Source organism: Xenopus laevis, chromosome 3S (genome assembly GCF_017654675.1).
Source record: "Xenopus laevis strain J_2021 chromosome 3S, Xenopus_laevis_v10.1, whole genome shotgun sequence".
NCBI classification, from domain to species: Eukaryota; Metazoa; Chordata; class Amphibia; order Anura; family Pipidae; genus Xenopus; species Xenopus laevis.
In genome coordinates, this window is record NC_054376.1 from 72,582 (window position 1) to 97,905 (window position 25,324).

The 25,324-nt window shown below is 43.5% G+C and overlaps 3 protein-coding genes across 7 annotated transcripts in view; 2 read left to right on the forward strand and 1 right to left on the reverse strand.

Annotated features, from left to right (window-relative positions):
- The window catches only part of eps8.S (epidermal growth factor receptor pathway substrate 8 S homeolog), a 53,440-nt gene extending 49,578 nt beyond the window's left edge, over positions 1-3,862 (reverse strand). For 2 of the 5 annotated variants that reach the window (XM_018254716.2, XM_018254712.2), the window contains exon 1: positions 3,762-3,862. The gene's annotated coding sequence lies outside the window, so the exon portion shown is untranslated. Of the gene's footprint in view, positions 1-2,366; positions 2,525-3,706; positions 3,729-3,761 lie in introns of those variants that run through there. The other 3 variants (XM_018254717.2, XM_018254713.2, XM_018254714.2) reach the window with 2 other exon arrangements.
- Positions 3,863-8,060: 4,198 nt separating this feature from the next.
- Positions 8,061-11,776, forward strand: strap.S (serine/threonine kinase receptor associated protein S homeolog; the record flags this gene model as incomplete). Its single annotated transcript, NM_001097057.1, is given in 7 exon segments — positions 8,061-8,142; positions 8,971-9,043; positions 9,374-9,473; positions 9,938-10,075; positions 10,409-10,545; positions 10,819-10,968; positions 11,185-11,776. Coding segments are annotated over 7 exon segments (742 nt in total), but the record flags the coding sequence as incomplete, so codon positions are not given.
- Positions 11,777-14,187: 2,411 nt separating this feature from the next.
- dera.S (deoxyribose-phosphate aldolase (putative) S homeolog) lies at positions 14,188-24,847 on the forward strand. Its single transcript, NM_001095390.1, is given in 9 exon segments — positions 14,188-14,246; positions 15,586-15,683; positions 15,952-16,099; positions 17,513-17,608; positions 17,693-17,827; positions 18,421-18,549; positions 21,793-21,905; positions 23,118-23,267; positions 23,582-24,847. Coding segments are annotated over 9 exon segments (957 nt in total). The 5' UTR covers positions 14,188-14,215; the 3' UTR covers positions 23,639-24,847.
- The last annotated feature ends 477 nt before the right edge of the window (positions 24,848-25,324 follow it).

Below are 25,324 nucleotides of genomic sequence, written 5' to 3' on the forward strand. Positions count from 1 at the left end.
TAGGCACAATCCAGCCACATGCACGAGAGAACAGATGCTGCCAATGGTTTCCACTGTGTTCTCATGCGGAGAAGCCTGGTATAATCCATCTAGCAATCAACTAGTACTAATGAAGGTAGCCAGCCAGCTCTCATTCACCCTGGATATGTTGTGTAGGGCTTGGGGGACTGTATTTTTAGACTGTACCTATAATACAGAGAATGTCCTGAGTGCATATGAAAGGGTTAATACTAACCCTAAACTTAATACACCAACATGCTGCCAGCCCTTTATTGCAACCTGCTCTAGACAATACAATGGCACCAGGGTTGACACAACTCAGATGGGACCCACAACACCTCAGCTCCCAAGTTGGTTTTCTAAACCCTGTGCTACTGTTGGCACGACTCTGATATACAATAACTGGATGCCCTATTCTGCCCAAGCAATGCCAATGAAAGAGAGATGAGGGATAGATCTGCAGAAATAGGGAAGAGCCAATGCAAAGCAGCAAAATGCACCATGAAGAAACAAAGGGCCACACTACGCAGATCCATTCCCGCGGGTAGCTTGATCAAGTAGTTTATAGATAACTCAAACTAAACTGTAATTAGCCCAATTACCTTTTTGTTAGATCTCAGATAAAAGTGCATTTCATTTGTACTCTCTCACAGAGAACTGGGGGTTTGGCACCCACATATTAACCCTATGGTGCGCCACTGCTTCCCACACTGAATGACACATCTCCTTATATAATGTAAGAATAAAACGTGTTCCTATCCTTATCTCAGGCAAACAAAACATTCATCTAACAAAGGGAAAGGCTCACTGTGGCCCCTAAGGGAGACATCGCACTTCTGCAGGACTGGGACACAATAATATGACAGGACTCTGCAAGGTTTTCTTATCAACCTAAAACAGACCACCAGTACAACAATACCAGTAACATGTCTCATTTCATCCTCTATGTAATGCATCTGAGCTAATTCCAAAGCATTGAGAACCTGTCAGCATATATTTAACCCCACACTGTGCAATCATGGAAATAACCAATCTGCTCTTCTGCAACTGCCATTTATAATTCCACAGGCTAAATATTGGAAATGGGACCCTGTTGGGTGGTTACAGTTTAGGGGTCTCATAAACAGCAGAACAGGTGAATGGGTGCCACATTTGTATTAGTGTTGCTAAATGGGTAAAGGTGTCTGCTGAAAACACCTGGAAAGGGTGCAAAAGGCACAGAGTTGTTATAAAGGGGCCTTTTACCATAGAGAAGTGCTGGGTAGCACTAGCACACAATGGAATGATCTTGTTATTTGGGTAGCCAAGTGTTTCATAATCCTGAACCCTTAGCCATTATTCAAATTGCAACTCCCAGCATCCCCAGAATCAGGCATTAAATGTATTCCAGAACTTTTTCCCTAATCTGCAGAAACGCCATATCTACCAATTGTTATGTTGACTTTTAAACACTTTTTATTGTACAAGCCCATTAATCAGAAAAATAGCTGGGGGCCAGGCTAAGCAAGATGTGAACAGGACAGCCATCCAAGTTGGGCAGGTTACACTGCAGAATAAATACACTGAAACAAGGATGGGTCTCTGTAGCACTGTAGGAACAGGTAGTTGACACATGAACTTGCCTCCTAGTGACAGAGGTTAATACAAATAAAAGGACAAAGCTGCTATTATTATTATAGAAGGCTGATGGCTGAGTATGGGCAGCAGATGTTATACACACAATAAAGGCAGACCCAGCTACACATACACCCCCCCCCCCCAGAGCACAATGATGTCAGTTCAGCTGACAGGGGGCCCAGGGATGCAGAGTAAGGAGATTTCAGAAGCTTCTGACCCAGGAGTGAACTGAACTGAACTAACAGCAATGGTGCCAGTGCCCAATTCTTTACACAGCAGCAATCTCTTTTTGTTATATCTGTGCCACACAGGTCAAACTGTAATTCCTCTTTTTAACAGAGCCAGGGTAACAGTGAGTGGCTAAGTGCTGGCACACTATTGTACCAACAGACAGTGTAGTGCCCCTGGGGTATCTACCACCCATTAAGCACTGCCCCTGGTGCCCCAGAAGACTTTATGGCAGAGGAAAGAACGTCAGTGATTGAAGGATAAACATGATCTCAATATGGGTAGTGAAGCACTAGAGTCTACTGGGATCTAGGAGCAGGACCACCAATGGGCTAATATACAGGCATTGTTACTCTTACATACATTACATTAGTGTAGAACTCAGAATGAACCCCCCCGCAACCCAATTCCAAAGATTAGATCCACCAGTCTGTAATACGGGGAATCCTAGTCCAGTCCATTGTTTGGGGTTCCTCAGCACAGCTGGGGATCAGCAACACCCCCATACAATTGCCACTGACCTGGTATTGAGAAAAGACACCAGAACGAGAAGCTTCAGCCTTAAGCTCAGGACACAAACAGCCACCTGTTGAGTTGGAAGCAGGTACAATGGGACACAGGTAAATGCTCCCACCCAGCAAGTACAACCACAGGTCATGGGAACACCCCCGGGGCAAGGCAGCCAATCAGCTTGCTTGTGTGCCAGGTGTTAGGTTGCATTCAAATGGCTGCAGATAAAAGGCTGCATTTAATGACTGTATTATGGTAGAATAGTAACTAGGATATTTATGGCGCAATGTCTATCAACACAAACTCTGCCTATAAAGCAGCTTGGGATAAAAATACAGAGCAGACAGATATGTGAGCTGGGAGGTGAATACACCTTGTTCCTTCCCCAGCTAGAGCCAAGCAATAAACCCTATCTGTATGCAGAGTGGCTAGAAATACTGGGATACAGAACTCCCTTATCAATCAGCCCCACACCCCAAACTGTTCAGCTTTAACCCCAGCACTGTTTGTACCACAGCCCCCAAACCAACATTCTTCTGGTTTAGCTCCAAAAACCACCTCCACCCCTTTAGTCTCAGCCTTCGAACCAACCTGCACTGCTTAAGCCCCCAACTGCCTCACCCCTCAAGTGCAAACACTCTTGAACTAACAAGACAGCACCCCTGGACACACAGCACATTAACCACCAAACCCACTTGCGGGGCTTCAACTCCACAGCCCCCCAACACCTCTTCAACCCCATTTCCCCCCTGCACCTCTTCAGCCCCCCAAACCCCCCCAACTCTTCAACCCCACAGCCCCAGTCTGAGCTGAAGGCAAACCTTACATAAACAAGCAAACTTCGATACACACACACACATATATATATATATATATATATATATATATATATATATATATATATATATATATATATACACACACACACAATATAAATACACACAGATATACAAATAAATACACACAGAGACACACAGACGGGGGGTTCCAGGTTTTGGGGGTGACACAAGACATTGGGGTACAAAGCAGATGGTCATTTCCCATACAGCACAAAGAGCCTGAATGTGTTGCTGCACAGACACCCCCTGTGACCGTTGGAGAAGCACTAGGTGTACCCCACTTCAGACAAGAAGCCCCTGAGTTGATGGTGTTGGCAGCACTAACACCCCAATATCCAATAGCCCCCCCATTGCTGTACTGATGGCTCCTCCCCCTGTGCCCCAGTCTATGAGCCGCACTAATACCCCTGTCCTCACTCACAACTGCCCCCTCACCCAATATTTCCCCTCCCAACCTCCATCCCCCCCGCTTGTCTTTTGCCCCAGTCTCCCCCCAGCTACGGACTTCTCACCCCACAATTCCACTTTAACCCCAAAACCACCAGTTGCCCCCACACCTGCACTCACCACTTGGCCTCAGCTGAATCCCCAGCTCATCGCTCCGCGCTGTCCAATCCCTGTCTCCATCCCCTGACAAGCAGCTCTATAAGCCTATTAGAAATAAGGAATGAGCGTCACGGTACGCTTCATCCCTTAGCAACCTGTCCGGGGCGGTACCTGGAGATGCGAGGGCAATTGGCGGGGGCGGGGCCGAGTGACAGGAGGGATAAACCGCAGGGAGTAGCGCCCCTCCCCTCTCATAAACATTAGGATTTCATGCTGGAACCGAGAAAGAGATTGAACTTTTGCTCTGACTGACACCCGAGTAGCAGCTACACAAAGAGACGGGCCCCTAAATATAATATCCTGTGTATTAGGGCTGGGAATCTTGGGATAGAGGGGCTGGAGCTTGTGTCCCTCTGGTTGACAAATGATCCTCACTTTGACCCCCTACTCTTCCCCAGATACCCTCTGCCACTACCAACTCACCCAACCACGGTCGCATTGCTCTTTCTGCACTAAAACAAAAGGGGCAAGTCTCTCAGTTGTGCCTCATAGTCAACATGCCACTGCCCTTTGCCTCTGTAGTATCCCAAATCTCATCTGCCCCAGCCTCTCTCTCAATATTCCCAAAATTCAAATACTTGCTGCCCCAGCCTCTCATTTCTACTCCCTCCTGCCCCAGCCCCATGGCAGCCTCCCTCCTCTGCCCCAGTGTACATGCACATGCTATTCACTAGCTGTTCATCATTCATTGGCCATGCACTTATATTGAATAAAATGTGCTTAAAGGACAACTAAAATGAAGTAAGAACACATTAATATAAGTTGTGAGCCTGGAGTTGCACGGTATTATTCCTGCTTCACAGCACATGCCCCTGCTCCCCTTTTGGGCACCTCACATGTGCAGTAAAGACTGGGAGTGAAAACTATGATTGCACTGTGCATGGACACTATGGGGAGACACAGGATCTTTGGGACATGGGATACATGAGTGCACAAGAGTGTCAGCCCAGGGTCTAAGGTCAGTGTCCCTACCTGAAAACTAAAGGAAAAACATAGCACTAATGCAGACTGCAAGTCCCAGGATTGAATGCAGACAGGATCCAGTAGATAAGTGATGGGGTCTCTTGTGCTGCCCCACATCTGGTACATAAGTGACATGGGGGAGTCCCTTGGATCATGGCCAATCTCACTTCCAAGGGAACTAAGCCCAACTTACCCACATTTTACATTTCCCCAGAATTGATGCTTTTTTTGCAGCCCCATGTGTGACAAGAAGGTTTATGGAATTCCTACTAAATGGAGGGCCCCAAGTTTGGTTAGCACACAGGCAGGGTCTCTCACAGTCAGGTACTGCTTCTTATGCATTTCTACTCCATGAAACTCACAGGCCACAAGGTCTCACTGTAAAGATATACACAATGTATCAGAACGAATGGAGCGAGGTGACTTGTCTGCAGAACTCTGCTGCTCCTTCGTAAATCTCACAACGCGTCAAATGACATCATTAAAGGCATCTTGCTCGGGTACCAACACGGGGAATAAGAATTAGGGGTCGGACTATTAACTGGCGGCTCTAGAGAATTTCCCACAATGCAACAGGACGAGGTCAGCAGGACCAGACTGGGAGTCAGTGGGAAGTGTAAGATGCCACAGACACTATTTATTGGCTGGCCGGGTGTGTTTTGCCTCTCAGTCCAGACCTGCTGTTACAGACACTCGGCACCATTAATGCCATTAATGCGGACACATTATTAGCTGATCATTTTCTGTTACTATCAGCCTAATGCCCGCGCCTCAACCAGCTCAATATTGACATGAAGCCCTCGCTAGTGGCAACATGGGCGGGGTTAAGTGATTTCCAGCTGAAAGAAGAACTTCCGGGTGACGCTATAATGTGTCACTTCCTATTTCCGGAAGCCATTTGTTCCCCGGCACAGAAAGAAGCGAGAACCATGGCCATGCGACAGACTCCCCTGACCTGCTCCGGCCACACTCGCCCTGTGGTGGATCTCGCCTTCAGTCCCATCACCCCCTACGGCTACTTCCTCATCAGCGCCTGCAAGGGTAATATTGGCTCACACCATCCTGATTATCTGCAATAATAAGAATAAGAATAATAATAATGCCCCCACAGTCACACAGCCTTTAGTCACTTCCCATCAGCCCCTGCGAGGTGTTATTCTCTGCACTTGTAATAATGCTAATAATTCTAATAGTCTGCACTTAACCCCTTTATGTTGAGTGCCGATACAGTGAGGCTTGTGGGAATATTATGTGCACACACACGTCCCATTAGATACACAAATAACATTACATGCATTACTGGGTGACAGTTGCATTGGGCCCTACTTGCCAGTACAAGTTGTGTGAGCTCAGAGCTCAGGCCACACCTCCCCATCCCTGTGCTGTTTCCAGGTCACGTGATGATGTGGTTGTTTTGGGCTGATGGATCTGTAAGTCCCACCCAATGCATTAGCTCTGGTCACTGCACTATGGGAATTCTCCCAGTTGGCACCCAGTGTGAGCTTTGTTCTGGGGGAACTATATGTGCAAGTCATTTCTGTTGTATTGCAGATGGAAAGCCAATGCTTCGACAAGGGGACACAGGAGACTGGATTGGTACATTTTTGGGCCACAAAGGCGCCGTGTGGGGAGCAACACTAAACAAGGATGCTACAAAAGCCGCAACAGCAGCTGCAGATTTTACTGCGTAAGTAATACAATTCTAGTATGGAAAATTCAGCAGGAACAGTCCTCTAACTTAGTCTGTACAGAGAGATCCCATAAAACTATGGCACATAGGTATTCCCTGTACTAAGCACAATTCAGCAGGAACAGTCCCCTAAGTTTGCTCATAGTCTGTACAGAGAGATCCCATAAAACTATGGTACATAGGTATTCCCTGTACTAAGCACAATTCAGCAGGAACAGTCCCCTAAGTTTGCTCATAGTCTGTACAGAGAGATCCCATAAAACTATTGCACATAGTTATTCCCTGTACTAAGCACAATTCAGCAGGAACAGTCCCTAAGTTTGCTCATTGTCTGTACAGAGAGATCCCTTAAAACTATGGCAGCATAGGTATCCCATGTACGAAGCACAATTCAGCAGTAACAGTCCCTAAGTTTGCTCATAGTCTGTACAGAGAGATACCATAAAACTATGGCACATAGGTATTCCCTGTACTAAGCACAATTCAGCAGGAACAGTCCCCTAAGTTTGCTCATAGTCTGTACAGAGAGATCCCATAAAACTATGACCGCATAGGTATCCCATGTACGAAGCACAATTCAGCAGTAACAGCCCCCTAAGTTTGCTCATAGTCTGTACAGAGAGATCCCATAAAACTATGGCAGCATAGGTATTCCCCTGTACTAAGCACAATTCAGCAGTAACAGCACCCTAAGTTTGCTCATAGTCTGTACAGAGAGATACCATAAAACTATGACAGCATAGGTATTCCCTGTACTAAGCACAATTCAGCAGGAACAGTCCCCTAAGTTTGCTCATAGTCTGTACAGAGAGATCCCATAAAACTGTGACAGCATAGGTATTCCCTGTACTAAGCACAATTCAGCAGGTACTGTCCCCTAAGTTTGCTCATTGTCTGTACAGAGAGATCCCTTAAAACTATGACAGCATAGGTATCCCCTGTACTAAGCACAATTCAGCAGTAACAGCACCCTAAGTTTGCTCATAGTCTGTACAGAGAGATACCATAAAACTATAACAGCATAGGTATTCCCTGTTCTAAGCACAATTCAGCAGGAACAGTCCCCTAAGTTTGCTCATAGTCTGTACAGAGAGATCCCATAAAACTATGACAGCATAGGTATTCCCTGTACTAAGCACAATTCAGCAGGAACTGTCCCCTAAGTTTGCTCATTGTCTGTACAGAGAGATCCCTTAAAACTATGACAGCATAGGTATTCCCTGTACTAAGCACAATTCAGCAGGAAAAGTCCCTAAGTTTGCTCATAGTCTGTACAGAGAGATCCCATAAAACTATGGCAGAATAGGTATTCCCTGTACTAAGCACAATTCAGCAGGAACAGTCCCTAAGTTTGATCATAGTCTGTACAGAGAGATCCCATAAAACTATGGCACATAGGTATTCCCTGTACTAAGCACAATTCAGCAGGAACAGTCCCCTAAGTTTGCTCATAGTCTGTACAGAGAGATCCCATAAAACTATGGCAGAATAGGTATTCCCTGTACTAAGCACAATTCAGCAGGAATTGCTGCCACCCTGCAGTAGGATTGAGGGCCTGGCTCCGATTGTTGCTATTAAATCCCTGGTTACGGTTGTTTCTGTTTCAGGAAAGTTTGGGATGCTGTAACTGGGGACGAGCTCATGTCTCTCACTCACAAGCACATAGTGAAAAGTGTGGATTTCACAGAGGTAACAAATACAGTGCATATTTATATGGGATATGTGAGTTAGATGTGCCAGCAAGAATTCCTGTTCATTCATGGTTTTAAAGAAAATATCTTTTCTTTGTGCCAACTAAAAAAAAAAAAAATATCCTGTTTGTAAGCCTGGTTACGTTTGCCTTCACTTTCCTCTGATCTTGAATTCACATTCAAAGAAGCCAGTTAAAGGGGCAGTATAGTCCCTTATTCTTAATGCAATAAGAAGGGCTTATGCTGAACATGCGTTTTTTCTTACTTTAAAAATATAGACCATTTTTGCTTTTTCTTCTGGTCCAACTGGTCAAAATCTGAAAGTCACAATCTAAGTTTATGTGAACTCTATCAAAACAAATAAGGCTGTTAGTTCATCATATAGAAATATAGAAATGTGTGTGCTTCAACCCCCTCTGCCTCCCCTGCTCTCATTGGCTGATTTTAGGAAGAGGTAGCAGTTAGCACTGCAGTACTAGCACATGGCTTGGGTATAAGGTATAATGTTAGGCTGAAGGAGCACACTCACAAACCATTTCTATCTCACAAAATGTAAGAGAAGCTAAATGTTGCCTAGGTGCAGTAACACATACAGCCAATAAGCAGGGAGCACTTACTGGTCACCTATTTAGAACATTTCGGTTGCTATGGGTTACTGCACCTAGGCAAACTTAGGGCCTATGTATTAAAGAGTGGTTGAGCACCCAGTAGACTTGGGTGCATATTTCTTTCTGTGACATTTCTACGTAAAGAAGATGCTCTACACAGCAGAGGGGGCTAGCCTTTTGCTTCAATAAACTGATTTGCTGTGATGTTTTTGTTACAGGACAACAATAATCTTTTGACTGGGGGACAAGATAAAGTGTTGCGCATTTATGACTTGAACAAACCAGAGGCAGGTAAGTTTGTTGTCATGGTGTCCCCCCCCCCCCATACCCTTTAGGTTATTTCTCATTCTGTTGTACCCAGAGGGGAGCAGGGAAACCAGCCACAATAGTACTTTGTGATGTTTCATTTCTTAGTATTTCCCACAGTGCATATAAAATTATTCTAGTTTATTTATAAAGCCTCAACACCTTGTGTAGAGCTTATTGGGAGGAGATAAATGGTCAGAAAGGGAACCGTTACTGATGATGAGACATAAGGCCACAGGGTCCTGAGAGCTTGCAATCATGCCTTCCGAACTTTATTATCCCAAGGCCTAATCTTTTGTATAACTTCTTGTGCAGAGCCCTGGGAGATCAGCGGTCACACTTCTGCCATCAAGAAGGCTCTGTGGTACAATAATGACAATCAGATCCTTTCTGCAGCCGATGATAAAACTGTACGGTAAGAAGCGGCTTCTCATTGGCTGCCATTGGTCAGTGCCGGCTCATTGTGCCTATTAATTGGACACCGATTTCTGAGCGGAATGATCATTACAGAGTGTTACTCTCTATGCCTCAGTGTGACTTCCCAGTAGGATTTCCATGTTTCTGTTGCACTCTATTCAGCCAAAAACATCCTCTTATTGAGTTATATGGTGCGTCCGTGTACAGGTCACATGGGCAAATTACAAAGCAGCTCAGTATTTTGAGGAAGGTAAACCTTTAATTCTTTAAGGAATTCGCAGTTTGAGATTAAGGCAAGTTTTTGAGTAGCACCTTCTGGATACTAAATCTTGCAGTTATTCCTGTGCTTTTTCCATAACACCAACCCTCTCCTCTTTCATTGGAACTGAGGTGCAGCATGGATGTGGTGCTTTGCTGATAACTGTTCTACTCACAATTCTGTTACTGCTCTCCTGTTTGTAGTCTCTGGGACCGGGTAAGCATGACAGAGGTGAAGACTTTGCAATTTGGGGCGTCTGTGAGCAGCATGGAGTATATTCCAGAAGGGGAGGCCCTGCTAATCACCTATGGGAGAACTATAGCACTTTATGACTCCTCAAGGTAGGCTCTGTCAGTATTTAACTCTCATGCAAACATTTTACTGAAATTCTCTCTTGCTAATCACCTCAGGGCATTTATTTCTAGTTCCAGTACAGTATGTGTCCCATTTATATAGTCCTGCTCATATCTAGTATCCATTCATAGGGTTTACCCAATACAGTACCCATTATCCCATTGTACATAGATTCCTGCCAATATCTATTTACAGCCTATCCTGACACAGTATCGGATTAGGTTCCCCCTCATACATATATTTGCAATATCTCATTATTGTGTTATCTAATAAACCTCTTGTGTATGTGTTTGCAAATGTATTTTGCCCTTTACTTTCAGTCTCGAATTGATTAAGTCATTTGAGGCTCCAGCTCCCATCAACTCTGCATCTCTGCACCCAGATAAGGAATGCATTGTGGCAGCAGGGGACGATTTTAAACTCTATAAATATGACTTCACAACGGGAGAAGAACTTGGTGGGTTTCAATATGTTTCCTCTTCTGTTAAATGGGCCTGTGCTGTGTTTGTGGGGAACTTTCTCTTTGGTAGGAAGATTAAAGGGGAAAAGGGTATAGCTTATTGTGTGCCCAGAACATTCCCTCTCTGTATATTTGTCCATATGGGTATAGGGATGGGCTGGGCAGTGGGTTAAGAAGGGGATGCACTTAGCAGTGGACCTGGTTGGTGGGTTACACTGGCTTATGCACTAATACTGATGTATTTCTCATTAATATGTGTGTCTTCTGCAGAATCCTACAAAGGGCACTTTGGCCCAGTTCACTGTGTGCGTTTCAGCCCTGATGGTGAGTTGTATGCCAGTGGCTCTGAGGATGGCACATTAAGGCTTTGGCAGACGGCTGTTGGGAAGACGTATGGCCTGTGGAAGTGTGTTCTTCCAGGTACAGGAGCTGCTGCATGTATTTGGCTTTTCAAAGTGTTACTGTTAAATGCTTTCTAGAATGTGGGTGGCACCTATGCTGACTGCAGAAGAGAATGCTAATGGGGGGAGAATAAACCTTGGACTCAGTCTCACATTTTTGAACCTTCTGAATCTGAAATCTGCCACCTGCCCCTCTGGTCACATGGTTAAAGTGCATTTGTGTTTGTTTTGGCAGAGGAGCTGGTGTCGGAGAATTCGGATGTGCTGTACAACGCCAGCCCTGAGATCAAGGCTTGAATCCTTGGATGTTGTGCTGAATTGTGAAGAGCAGGCGTTTAGATGAAGCAAATGTCATGAAAAGGACGACTCCAGAGAATGCCTCTACATGGGGCAAAAAAGGGCAGTTTCTTTTGAGATTCTGAGCTGGAGCAGACTGGGTGTAATCTGTGATGGAACATTATCTGAGGCTGAAGGAGAACAGAATTTCTGTTGAGGTTTTTGTACAATCCTCTTACTGCATCGTGTGTGTGTGAAGAACCTCCATTCTCTGTCTCAGCCCTTCCCACCGGTGTCTCTCCCCTCCCTCACTTACCCACGGGAAACCCTTCTCTCTCTCTCTTGTACCAATCATTTGGGGAGGGAGGAGCTTTCCTGCTTTTTTTTTTTTTTTTTTTTTTTTTAATTTTTCTGTTTAAAGAACCCAGGAGTTTGTATGTTTCTGTTGGTCTTGTAGGTCTGTGTCTGATGTTACAAGTCGCTTCTCTGCAGTGCACACTGTATTTTCAGTTATATGAATAAAGTCTGTGTACATTCACTGTTTCACTTTAGATGCATTCCTTGTGTAGTATCCCTTTAAATTCCCACAGCCCATGTGGCCTAATGGGCAGCTGAGGGGAATCACCTTCAATGTAGTGGCTCTGTGTTTTTTTTCTGTTCTGCCCTTAGGATAGAGGAGCTCATACAGACCTGAGTCATTAATAGGTTTTTGAGTTGACCCCTTTAAAGGAATTGTTCAGTGTAAAAATAAAAACAGGGTAAATAGACTGCAAAATAAGAAATGTATCTAATATAGTTAGTTAGCCAAAAATGTAATGTATAAAGGCTGGAGTGATTTGAAGTATAACATGTCAGTCAGATACTTCCTGCTTTTCAGCTCTCTTGGTTTACAATGACTGGTTACCCTGGCTACCAGGCAGTAACCAATCAGAGACCTGAGGGGGGGCCACATGGGTCATGTCTGTTGCTTTTGAATCTGAGCTGAATGCTGAGGATCAATTGCAAACTCACTGAACAGAAATGTCCCATGTGGCCCCCCTTCAAGTCGCTGACTAAAGGTGGCCATACACGGATAGATCCGCTCGTTTGGCGATGTCGCCAAACGAGCGGATCTCCCTCCGATATGCCCACCTTGAGGTGGGCAATATCGGGCTGATCCGATCGTGGGCCCTAGGGCCCAACGATCGGATCCTAGCGTTCGCCAAACGGGCGGTCGGATCGCGGGACCGCATCAACGAACAGATGCGGCCGCGATCCGACGGGATTTTTAATCCCATCCGATCGAGATCTGGCCGACTTTCGGCCAGATCTCGATCGGGGAAGCCCGTCGGGGGCCCCCATACACGGGCCAATAAGCTGCCGACACGGTCTGTCGGCAGCTTTTATCGGCCCGTGTATGGCCACCTTTACTCAGAGTTAGAGAGCTGAAAAGCAGGAAGTTGGATTCTGGCTGTTTTATTAGATATCTGTTCACTCCAGCCTTTATATATTACATTTTTGGCTAACTATATTAGAAACATTTTTTATTTTGCACAGCCTATCTATTTGCACAGTTTTTATTTTCACACTGAACTGTTCCTTTAAAGATCTGATCCCACCTTGGATAGCAGGAGAGAGCAGTGGAAGTAAAATGGCTTATAGGGGTTGTTGACTTATATTTTATGTAGAGAGGGATATTCCGAGACAATTTGCAGTTGGTTTTGATTTTTTTATGTGTGGTTGAGTTTGCTTTTTATTCAGCAGCCCTCCAGTTTGCAGTTTCAGCTATCTGGTTGCTAGGGTCCATGTGCCATTAGCAACCATGCACCGATTGGAATAAGAGACTAGAATATGAACAGGCAGGAGGTGCCTGAATAGAAAGGTGAGGAATAAAAAGTAACAATAACAAATAAATGTGTAGCCTTACAGCGCATTTGTTTTTAGAAGGGGTCAGTGACCCCCATTTGAAATCTGGAAAGAGTCAGAAGAAGAAGAATGCAAATAAAAAAACTATAAAAATAAATAATGAAGGCCAGTTGAAAAGTTGCTTAAAATCAGCCATTCTATAAAGGTGAAGCACCCCTTAAAGGTAAAATGTAGTTCCCAGGTGAGAGCAGGTGGCAGCTTAGAAGCAGGACTGGCCCATAGGGTTACCAGGAAAACTTGGGGTGAGCCCAGGTGTCGGTGTGCCCTCCTATTGCCAGTGACCTATTTCATGCGCATCCCCTATTTGTGTGAATGGGCCCTGGCAACTGTCTGCCACTGACTCTCGCACAACTGTGGTGCATAGACTACATGTCCCAGCATCCTCCTCTGCGCATAGACTACATGTCCCAGCATCCTCCTCTGCGCATAGACTACATGTCCCAGCATCCTCCTCTGCGCATAGACTACATGTCCCAGCATCCTCCTCTGCGCATAGACTACATGTCCCAGCATCCTCCTCTGCGCATAGACTACATGTCCCAGCATCCTCCTCTGCGCATAGACTACATGTCCCAGCATCCTCCTCTGCGCATAGACTACATGTTTTTTAGCTGGGGGGGGGGGGGGGGAGCGTGGCACCAGTGTTTTTTGTAAGTAGTCTGTAGTCCAGTCAGCCCCAGGATTTCTGATGACGCCCCTATCCCCTCAGCCTCAAGGCCTCAACTCATCTGAACATTCCTGTGCGGCTGAGATTCACTAGTCACGTGACACGAGCCCGGCACAAACCAATTAGGGGGGAAATGGCACAAATAAGATGTCACATGGGGAATGTTACAATGTGCCAATATAAAACTGAGGGTTCTCGGGAAAATAATAGTGAGAATAAAATAGAAGAAACCCGTTTGGGCCCCTCACTGGCTCCTCCTCCTAAGGTGACACCCAAAGCAGAGATCACGCGTCTCCCCCGTCCCCTGTTCGGCTGGTCCCTTCCTTCCTGCTCTCACGTGATTGGCTGAGCGGTAGGCGGAAGAGAGGGGGAGTGACACGACTTGGAGCTGCTGAAGGAAAGTCACTGAGATCGGATCATGTCAGGCAGGAACCCAGGAATCGAGCTGGGTAAGAGATTCACTTTCCCCCGCCGGCAACATGTACGGAACGCAGTTTAGGACATCCTCCGGGGAAATCAGCTCCTCTGTCCCCGTCTGCTTCTCTGATACTGGGGCTGAGTGTTAGTGTACACTCTAACCCCCCCTCTCCCACCGGACATATTGGACTTGCCCTTTGTCCCCTGTCAGACTGCTCTGAACATTGGGGGGAGTTTGAGGCAGGAATGTGCTTGAGAGACACTGTGACTTGGTGGTCTTATATATATATATATATATATATATGTGTGTGTCTGTCTATTATATGTCTGTCTGTCTGTTCTATATATGTGTGTCTATTATATGTGTATTATTTATATATATATGTGTGTTATTTATATTTATATATATATATAGTGTATAAAGTAACCCTTATTGTTAAATATAAGGATATTAGAAGTCACAGAGGAGTTTCATGACCATATATAAGTATGAGACTGAAGGCCGAGTGTTTTTATACAGGTCATGGAACTCCGAGGTAACTTATAATATCTTCATATTTTCCAACAGGAGGTACTTTATTTACTATAAAACACAAGTTTTAGTTGGTCATGTGACAAATATGACATCACTAAGCTCAGTTTATAACTAATGACATCAGAATATAATATAGTGAATAAAGTACCCCCTCTTGTAAAATATAAGGATATTAGAAGTCACCGAGGAGTTTCATGACCATATAAAAGTACGAGGCTGAAGGCCGAGTGTTTTTATACAGGTCATGGAACTCCGAGGTAACTTCTAATATCTTCATATTTTCCAACTGGGGTACTTTATTTACTATAATACACACGTTTTAGTTGGTCATGTGACAAATATGACATCACTAGTCACTGTTTTTTAAGGATATAATTTACAAGATATTCATGGATTTTGTGTATTATATATATATATGTGAATATTATTTAATAATAATAAATGTCTCCTGGGAACCCTGGGGTGCGGTCTCTCCTCTAATACCTGTCCCCCAATACCTGCCCAACAGTGGCCTTTGGTGCTTGAGTGAAATTTGGGAGATTTCTGTTCATGTTGTGGCTTTGGAGGAGACTCTCCGTCTCTGGTGATCTTATTGTAGGTTCCAATAAACCTACTGGAACATTCCACAGTGTTGGCCGTTTAACTGATAAGATGCAAAGGCAGAAAAGTAACTGGGCGTTTGGTGCCCACAGACCTAGTGGTGTGATAGAGGCCCATAGGCAGCAGTAAAGCCTATCTGCCAATATGATCAGTTCCAGGCTCATTTCATTGGGCTGGGGGCTTTGTACCGTTTGGCTTATTACCTCTCCAATAAAAAAAGCTCTTTTTTGTTCCAGATCTAGCATGGATCTCCAAAGCGCAGGTGAACCAGCCGGCGGTGCTGCGACGAGCAGAACAAATCCAGACACGGCGGACGGTTAAAAAAGATTGGCAGGTAAGTGACCTGAGCTGTTTGCATTCTGTACCCCTAGTGATAACCCTTAGTGATTGCTGAATGCCCTTAGTAACAACCTAACTGCCCACTACTCTTAGTGACCACCCAGTGCCCCAATTTGCTGGTGGATCATTTCTACAGGACGTCTTGTATTGGCGCCAGACTAACTCTACATGCAATTCATTATATAACTGTGATGTAGTAAAAACAATGGGTGGTATAGAAATCCGTGAATCCCCCACCACTAAACCTGAATATATGTTTCCAGGCTGCCTGGCTGCTGAGAGCTGTAACCTGTATCGATCTTACAACTCTCTCAGGGGACGACACCCCATCAAATATTCACCGGCTCTGCTACAAAGCCAAGCACCCAATCAGAGACGATCTGCTGCAGAAGTTGAAAGTGGAAGATTTAGGTACTAAATACTAATAGAATTCACTGCTCCTTCTCTAAGCACCTCACTCCTCCCATATGTATAAATACAAATATACAGAGAAGGAATGTTCTGGGCACACAATAAGCTATACCCTCATACTGTACTGTCTAAGGGAATCAATATGGCACCTCCTCCCATATGTATAAATACAAATATACAGAGAAGGAATGTTCTGGGCACACAATAAGCTATACCCTCATACTGTACTGTCTAAGGGAATCAATATGGCACCTCCTCCTCCCATATGTATAAATACAAATATACAGAGAAGGAATGTTCTGGGCACACAATAAGCTATACCCTCATACTGTACTGTCTAAGGGAATCAATATGGCACCTCCTCCTCCCATATGTATAAATACAAATATACAGAGAAGGAATGTTCTGGGCACACAATAAGCTATACCCTCATACTGTACTGTCTAAGGGAATCAATATGGCACCTCCTCCTCCCATATGTATAAATACAAATATACAGAGAAGGAATGTTCTGGGCACACAATAAGCTATACCCTCATACTGTACTGTCTAAGGGAATCAATATGGCACCTCCCTCCTCCCATATGTATAAATACAAATATACAGAGAAGGAATGTTCTGGGCACACAATAAGCTATACCCTCATACTGTACTGTCTAAGGGAATCAATATGGCACCTCCTCCTCCCATATGTATAAATACAAATATACAGAGAAGGAATGTTCTGGGCACACAATAAGCTATACCCTCATACTGTACTGTCTAAGGGAATCAATATGGCACCTCCTCCTCCCATATGTATAAATACAAATATACAGAGAAGGAATGTTCTGGGCACACAATAAGCTATACCCTCATACTGTACTGTCTAAGGGAATCAATATGGCACCTCCTCCTCCCATATGTATAAATACAAATATACAGAGAAGGAATGTTCTGGGCACACAATAAGCTATACCCTCATACTGTACTGACTAAGGGAATCAATATGGCACCTCCTCCTCCCATATGTATAAATACAAATATACAGAGAAGGAATGTTCTGGGCACACAATAAGCTATACCCTCATACTGTACTGTCTAAGGGAATCAATATGGCACCTCCTCCTCCCATATGTATAAATACAAATATACAGAGAAGGAATGTTCTGGGCACACAATAAGCTATACCCTCATACTGTACTGTCTAAGGGAATCAATATGGCACCTCCCTCCTCCCATATGTATAAATACAAATATACAGAGAAGGAATGTTCTGGGCACACAATAAGCTATACCCTCATACTGTACTGTCTAAGGGAATCAATATGGCACCTCCTCCTCCCATATGTATAAATACAAATATACAGAGACGTTCTGATTCTAGAAAGGTTCTGGTGAGAGCACATGATATATTTACTGAGTTCCCTGCAGGAATCACCAATGGAGCTGTTTGTGTGTATTCTGCTCGGGTACAAGATGCCGTCCAAACCCTGAAAGAGATTGGCTGCAGTATCCCAGTGGCATCAGGTAAGTGAATATGTCTGGCATTGGTACTTACCCTATACCCTTGTATTACAAGTGGGCATCACTTTTCCTTTTTTTATTTGACAGTGGCCACAGGCTTCCCCGCTGGTCAGACCCCACTGAAGACTCGTCTGGAGGAGGTCCGCATGGCAGTTGAAGATGGAGCTTCAGAGATTGATATTGTAATTAACAGAACTTTGGCTCTAACTGGCCAATGGGAAGGTAAGTGCATCAGTGACAGATACCACACACCAGGCTGTGTAACTTTCCCTTTTATTGGGATTATGATTGTGGGCCCCCATGAGTATTTCTTGGAGAAATGTTTACATTTATAGGTTGTGTGCCCCCATGTGAGTATAAGTAGGGCAGGTAGTAACATGGAGGTGAGGCAGACATGCATTGCCCACTGATGAGCGTGTTCTTATATTGCACCAGAGCAGGGGCCAATCCAATCATTACTGTATGAAGTGCTACAGGGTTGACATTATTCACATAATTATCATGATGGTCATTGGTCCTGGATTGTTATTGTGGTGCCTTACATAAAGCAAATCAAACCTGCAGGGGCAGGCAGCGGACAATAGGGGTAATCAGGGTTGTAGAGGGGGTGCGTGTCCACTTACATACCAGATCTTTCCATTCCCAAAGGGACTTTTCCCAGAAGGTTAGAATAGGACCAGAGGAAAGAGTTCCTGTACTGTGTAGTGTTGGGGGTGTCACAGGGAGACTGGTGGCTCTCATGCTGTTCCCAGATCATTCCCAAATTGCTCTCCTGGTTGGTCCCCCTGCTCACACCACTTTCTTCTTGGCTTTAGCTTTGTATAAGGAGATCTGTCTGTTCCGCCAAGCCTGTGGTGATGCTCACATGAAAACCATCCTTGGAATAGGAGAACTTGGCTCCCTCACCAATGTCTACCGAGCCAGTCTGGCCGCCATGATGGCAGGTACCTTCCTTGTTTTTTAACTGCCGCTCTAAATATTCATGCCCCACTTCCCCTCATTTGTCATCCTCTTTCTCTTATCCAGGCCATGCCCCTTTTCTCTCACAACCAACCCACTCTTTTCATAGGGCTCCCCCTCTGTCCTTCTTACTATATCCTATTTCTCTTATCCTGGCTTTCTCTTTCTGCCACCCATACCCCACTAACTGCCAGTTGGCCCCTCTAACAGAAGAGAGATTGGAATCCTATGTTTCTCTTCATTGTGTACTGATTAAATATAATTAATGCCCATTATGGGCATGCTGCTGGGGTTGGGCTGTTACGAGGTGCCAGGCCTATAATATGAATGTTACGGTGTGCCAGACCTATGATATGAATGTTATGGTGTGCCAGGCATATAATATGAATGTTATGGTGTGCCAAGACTATGATATGAATGTTATGGGGTGCCAGGCATATAATATGAATGTTACTGGGTGGCAGTCATATAATATGAATGGGGTGCCAGACATATAATGTGAATGAGTAAATGAATGTTATTTCCCAGGCAGAGGCTTTGCTGCTCTGTTCTGTTATTACCACTAGGTGGTGCTCTTGTACCTGGGCTGTGAAATAGATCTGTTTTATTTATATATATATATATATATATATATATATATATATATATATATATATATATATATATATATATACATACACACATACTCATTTAGGACAATGATGTACGGTAGCTCTTTTCATATAATGTGCTGGCAGGGGCTACGTTCTTCATGAAACTGCGAGCAGATTAACAATTTATTCATCTTGGTTTCTTCACCGAGACCCACTCCGTTTCTCTGCACTTTAAAGGAACAGTCTGCATTTTACATTCAGGGAAATTAAATCAATTTGTGAGAATGAGCCCCTTTTCTTTAATATATTCTGTGGGATCTGACATTATATGTATATAAGTGTACTTACCATGATAACTCCCAGACCACATACTGTATATATCTCCATACCTAAATTCTACTAGAAGATCAATTTAAGCATTAATAAAGCCAATAGCTTGGTTTTGCCTCCAATAAGGATTAGTTATATCTCAGCTGAGATCAAGTACAAGCTACTGTTTTATTATTACAAAGGAAATACATCTGAATTATATTATTAAAATAGAGTCTATGGGAAATGGCCTCCTTGAAATTTGCAACTTTCTGGATAAGGGGTTTGCTGATAACAGATTTTATACCTTCTAATTTATTATTGTATTTGTTATGCGATTACCCCCAGCCCTGTGTAAATGTGTTGTGATATTTATCAAGATGTGTGTGTTGTGGTGTTCCACCAGTCCTCTATATGAGTGGATATACAGCAATACCCCCCAGTATATATGGATGTCTATATCACAATATTTATTTAGGTGTTTATATAGTAAATAATATGCCTCCTATTGTAAAAAATAAAGATATTATAAGTCAGTGAGGAGTTCCATGACCATATAAAGGTAGAAGGCTGAGTGCTGTATATTTTGATACAGAAAAATATCCAAATTTTTCAACAGGGGGACATTATTTATTATACTGCACAAGTTTAAGTGAGTCACATGACAGGAATTACATCACTATGGACCAATTATAACTCGTGACCATGTATTGTATACTGATATTTCCATAGCCATGTTTATATGGGTTATATGATATCCTCCACCCCTCTATATGTCTGTCTATCTGTCTGTGTATCTACCCGAGAATATGGGTCTACCCTACAATAGACACTGTGTTTTGAGGCCCATGAGTAAGTGGCTACTTGGGCATGAGAATATCCCTGGAGTAACAGGCCAAATGTTCATTGCCTGGGGGCATGGTAATATTAGGGAAGGTGCCCCAGTGGGTAGGGTAATTAGGGGCTGGGGCAGAATGGAAGGCACTTAGAGGATTATTCGGTGCATTAAGGGATTAGGATGGGAGAGGGTAATGCCAGTGTTGAGCTAATAAGCATTGCAGCTACTAATACCTTTAAGGCATTGCCTGAGAATGAACAAACTGCAGTTAAAATGGGAGTTTTTTTAATCTGCTCTCCATAGCACAAAGTCTAAGAAAGATTTTTCCGAATTGAATAATAATTTGATCCGTTAATCTTTTGAAGGCAGTAATTTTCCGTTGGTCTCTTCTCTGTCTCGGCAGCTCACAAATGAATAGAGCTTCATTATAGCATTCTGCATTTAATAACCATTATCCATTATCTTGTAATTAAGACTCCCTGTAACGAATCATGAGGACAATGCAAAAATACATAGTACATTTCTTTAATGAACTGGAAAATGTTCATCTTGTTCTAGTTAGTAATGACTTGCTGAATAGTCATTAAATCCGCCGGAGAATGGGCCGAGATGGATTCCAAAGCCTGTCGTCACTTTGTGCTTAATCTCTCAGAATTAACATTTCATCTTCTATTTTTATCAACAGCTGATTAAAGGCAAATGGGTAGGGGCTCATATAGAGGGGCAACTCTTGTTCCATGGGAACATACAATAGTCATGGCCAGTCCCCCTGTCAAAGGGCATCCAATATCTATGAGACCTACACTGTGATATCAGAATCACTCATTCTGTTACCCCAAAAGTTCCTTCCTTCCTTTTTCTTTCTTATGTATTGTAACATGTAATTCTGTGTAAATCAAGAGATACATACGCTAATTAATGTCATGTAATTAATGACACACGACAATATTAATGCAGAGACCATACAGCTGTCGTTTAGAGCACGGTGGGCAGAACTTGTGACTGGCGGGGGGGGGGCAAATTCAGGTTTTGTTTTTCAATAACCTTTCACCCTTAATAAATAGGTGAGTGTGTGGTTCCAGTTTGGCACAGGCCCACTCAATGTTATGGGGTAAATATTCAATTTCTTGCATATTGCAGTTCTTGGGGTGCAGATGGTACAGGGAGGTTAAATGTTTTACTTGCCTGCACTATATTTTGGGGCTCTATAAACAATGTACAGGGATGTTAGTAAGCACAGAGGGATTCTGGAAGACTATAAAACAAAGAGCTGCCCATCTAATAACTCCACAAAGCATAGGCTGTTTGTTATATGTGAAAGCTCCAGGGCCTGTTTTCCAGCTCTTTAGAACTGTCAGAACTTGCCAAATTCATTTCCAACTTTGGATTCGCTAGGGTTTTAAAGATTCAGAGAAGTAACTGATCCGCTGACAGGAGCCACTGGACCCTCTGTACTCTGCTTATTTCTCCTAAACTTTCTCTTCCAGGCTCCGATTTTATCAAGACCTCCACTGGAAAGGAGTCGGTTAATGCCACATACCCCGTGGCTATAGTCATGGTGCGGGCGATCCGAGAATTTTACTGGAAAACTGGCATCAAGGTACAGTAGCCAATGGCATTGGGGTATTTGCCTTGGCAGGCAGTGAACCCACACCTTAGATATATTTGGGGTACCCCCACTCACCCCAGTTCCACTTTACTCTAGAACAGGGCACGGGTTAAGACTTGTAGAGGGTTCCCAATTTTCAGCAGGAGCTCATTACCACTATTGGTCCCGATGAGCTCAACAGTGATAAGGGATAAGGGCTGGTTTGTACCCCAAATACTCTTCATGGTTAACCATCAGATCACTGTGAGACTGTTCTCCCTTTTTTAGTTCAAGTCCCATTTAAAGGAAAACTATACCCCCAAACAATGTAGGTGTCTATAAAAAGATATTGCATAAAACTGTTCATATGTAAAACCCTACTTCATGTAAATAAACAATTTTCATAATAATATACTTTTCTAGTAGTATGTGCCATTGGGTAATCATAAATAGAAAATTGCCATTTTAAAAGATAAGGGCCGCCCCCTGAGATCGTAAGATTCACTGTGCACACAGAAATACCAACAAACTATACATGATAGGTCACATGAGCCAATTAACAGACAGAGTGCTGTCTTTTGCTTCAACACTTCTTCCTGTTACAGTTAGAGCTGTAGTATTTCTGGTCAGGTGATCTCTGAGGCAGCACACAGACCAACACGAAATGGTGGTTCAAGGCAAGAGATGTAAAAGGGCAAGTTTTACTTTAATATATAGACCAGTTTGGTAAGATTCTTTAATATGCCACTTAATATGATGAAAACTATCTGTTGCTTAAGTATACATTTTGGGGGTATAGTTTTCCTTTAAGGTCCAGTATTTGTTAGGACCTCCTTAGCTTATAACAAACTATATAAACTATGGTTTCTACAGTCTCTAGGACAACAAATAACTGGGCAAGAAGGCATCCTTCCCCTATCTCACCATAATGGCCTCCAGGCTGCCCCCCAAACATAGATCTAGGCTCTTCTTGGGGACAGCCCCAAAGTTTGGGATCCTCTGCTGCAAACCCAGTCCCTTTAAGACACAGGTCTCACCACCCTCGAAAAGAGGGGATCTTGGGTGCATTTCTGTCAATTAAAGGGGCCCTATAGCTTAATGAGATGCAGTTTATTTGGTTTGGGTAGCTGGGGGTTGCTTAGATAACTGGAATACTGGATAAACGTCCCCTCTTTCATGAGATGAGATTTGGGTCCCAAGCTGTTTTTTGGTTTTTGCCTCTAGGTGGGCTTTAAACCTGCTGGTGGAATTCGAAGTGCCAAGGAGGCTCTGGTCTGGCTCTCCCTGATTAAGGAGGAACTGGGGGATGAATGGCTGAATGCGGAATTATTTCGGATTGGAGCAAGCTCCTTGCTGGGCGACATTGAGAGACAGGTTGGTGCAACAATGACTCCAATGTTCCATGTTTCTAAGCGTCTTGTCTACATTCAGCTCTTTGCATATTTGTACCATTCACAGTGACATCTCACATGGGGAATCTACTGTGCATTTGTCACATAAAACTTTTTCTTATATTCACAACTGAATCAGACAGACAGAGTGGGATTGGTATTATATAATAATAGAGATATTCTTGCCTTGTGGAGATTATTGTAATTGCCAGGAACCCCCCATGTAAAGCGGGTCTGTTATACTGAGGTATGAGCAGCAAGAGACCCTCATTCACTGCACGTTTCTCTTTTTTACAGATTTACCACCATGTGACCGGGAGGTATGCAGCCCACCATGATTTGCCAATGGCCTGAACCACCAATGGACATGTGAGCGTAAAAAGCTTTCTAATTGGCCACGGGATCGCAGAATAATCAAAGGGAAAATACAAATCTATGTACTGTATAAAACAAATGACACAAGAATATGTTGTGTGTACTTCATTCTCTCCATGAGCCCATTCAGAGTGCGGGAGAGAAACCGCAGGCTTGGGGTGCCTTTGGCTGTAGGAGCAAGTTGAGTTCACAAACACTGTTGGGATCTTCATCTAGATGGTATCACATTTATTGAATCAAATTAATGCTGCCAAATTAGTGCAACATGGTGCTATGAAACCTGCTTACTATCCCAACTTCCAACATTTAGTTATCAGATCCAAACCCTAGGTCTTTTTGCCTCCAAAAAAACTCCAACTGTACTGTGTTCCCATCATTGTCTTTATCTCCAGTCCTACCACAATATGTCTCTGTGTTCTACCTCAGAATTCCCTGTCCTACTCAGTAGGGTGGGCCCACTTGCATAGGTATTTCCATGGGAATGAGATAAGTCATAGACATTTAGTTTTTCCTTCATTGTTAGAGATAGATCTAGAGGTTGAATCCAAACACAAAATCACTGAATCAAATTTGGGGAAATAACGGAAACCATAAAGCAGGGGTGCCCATACTTTACTAATACAGGGTCTACTTTTAGTGATGTTGTCCCATTATGATCTACATCCATAATATCACTGTTAGCCTTCTGTTCCATAGAAAATATTACTTAAATATAATATTGATTTATAAGAGAATTTATATTGCTGTAGTTAAAAAACAATTATTTCTTATGTAACAGAATAAATATCTGAATGAAATGAATAAAACAGAAGGGTAATTTAGTCGAGCTGTTTGTTGACAGTATCTTGAGATCTACTGATCACAAACTAAAGGTCTACCTGTAGATCCCGATTTACCTTTTGGACACCCCTGCCATAGAGAAATGTAGCAAGTGCAATGTTCTCCTGATTGGGAAACACAAGCACCCTCCTCTGTTCCTTAGTGCTCAGACATAATTCTAGACTGAGTGGGGTTGAACCCCCATAGAAGGATACTCTTGGAACCCCCTGTTTTGCCATCTGAGCCCTGGAAGTGGGTGGAACTGCTGGTCGCCATATCTTGTGTCGTTGTCATGTACCACCCTGATTGGCCTAATTTACCTCAATAATTGTTCTCTTACAGCAGCAAATAAAGTGCACTTTAATACCATGTACTGTTCTCTATTTAGAAGCCACAGAAGTGGACTTGGCTGGAGGTTGTGTTGGATCAAACAAACTTTGTTTTCTGAAGTGATTTGAGGGAACGGCGTTTCGGCTGCCAAGTTGTTTCCAATGAGCCGAGAGCTCCCTGGTGCTAAAATTGCATAATAGGAGGATAATGAGCATTAAAAACCGTGGGAGACCTGGGTTGGACCCAGTGGAAGAGGGCAGTTGTTTTCATTCATCTGGTTCTGTAAGTGTTGCCTCTATGGAACAACAGGGAGGGGAGAATTCAAACAAGTGACTTGTAGCTTCTGTGTCAGTGAATGTAGTTCCCTTCGACAGCACACACGTAAGCATGGGGGTCCTAAACTCCCCACTTTACTGTCCCCCAAATCTTGCACTGATCTTCAACCCCAGAAAATAAAATCAGAATAATCAAAAACAACATGAATCACTTACTGACAGAAACCTACTGCATCCAATT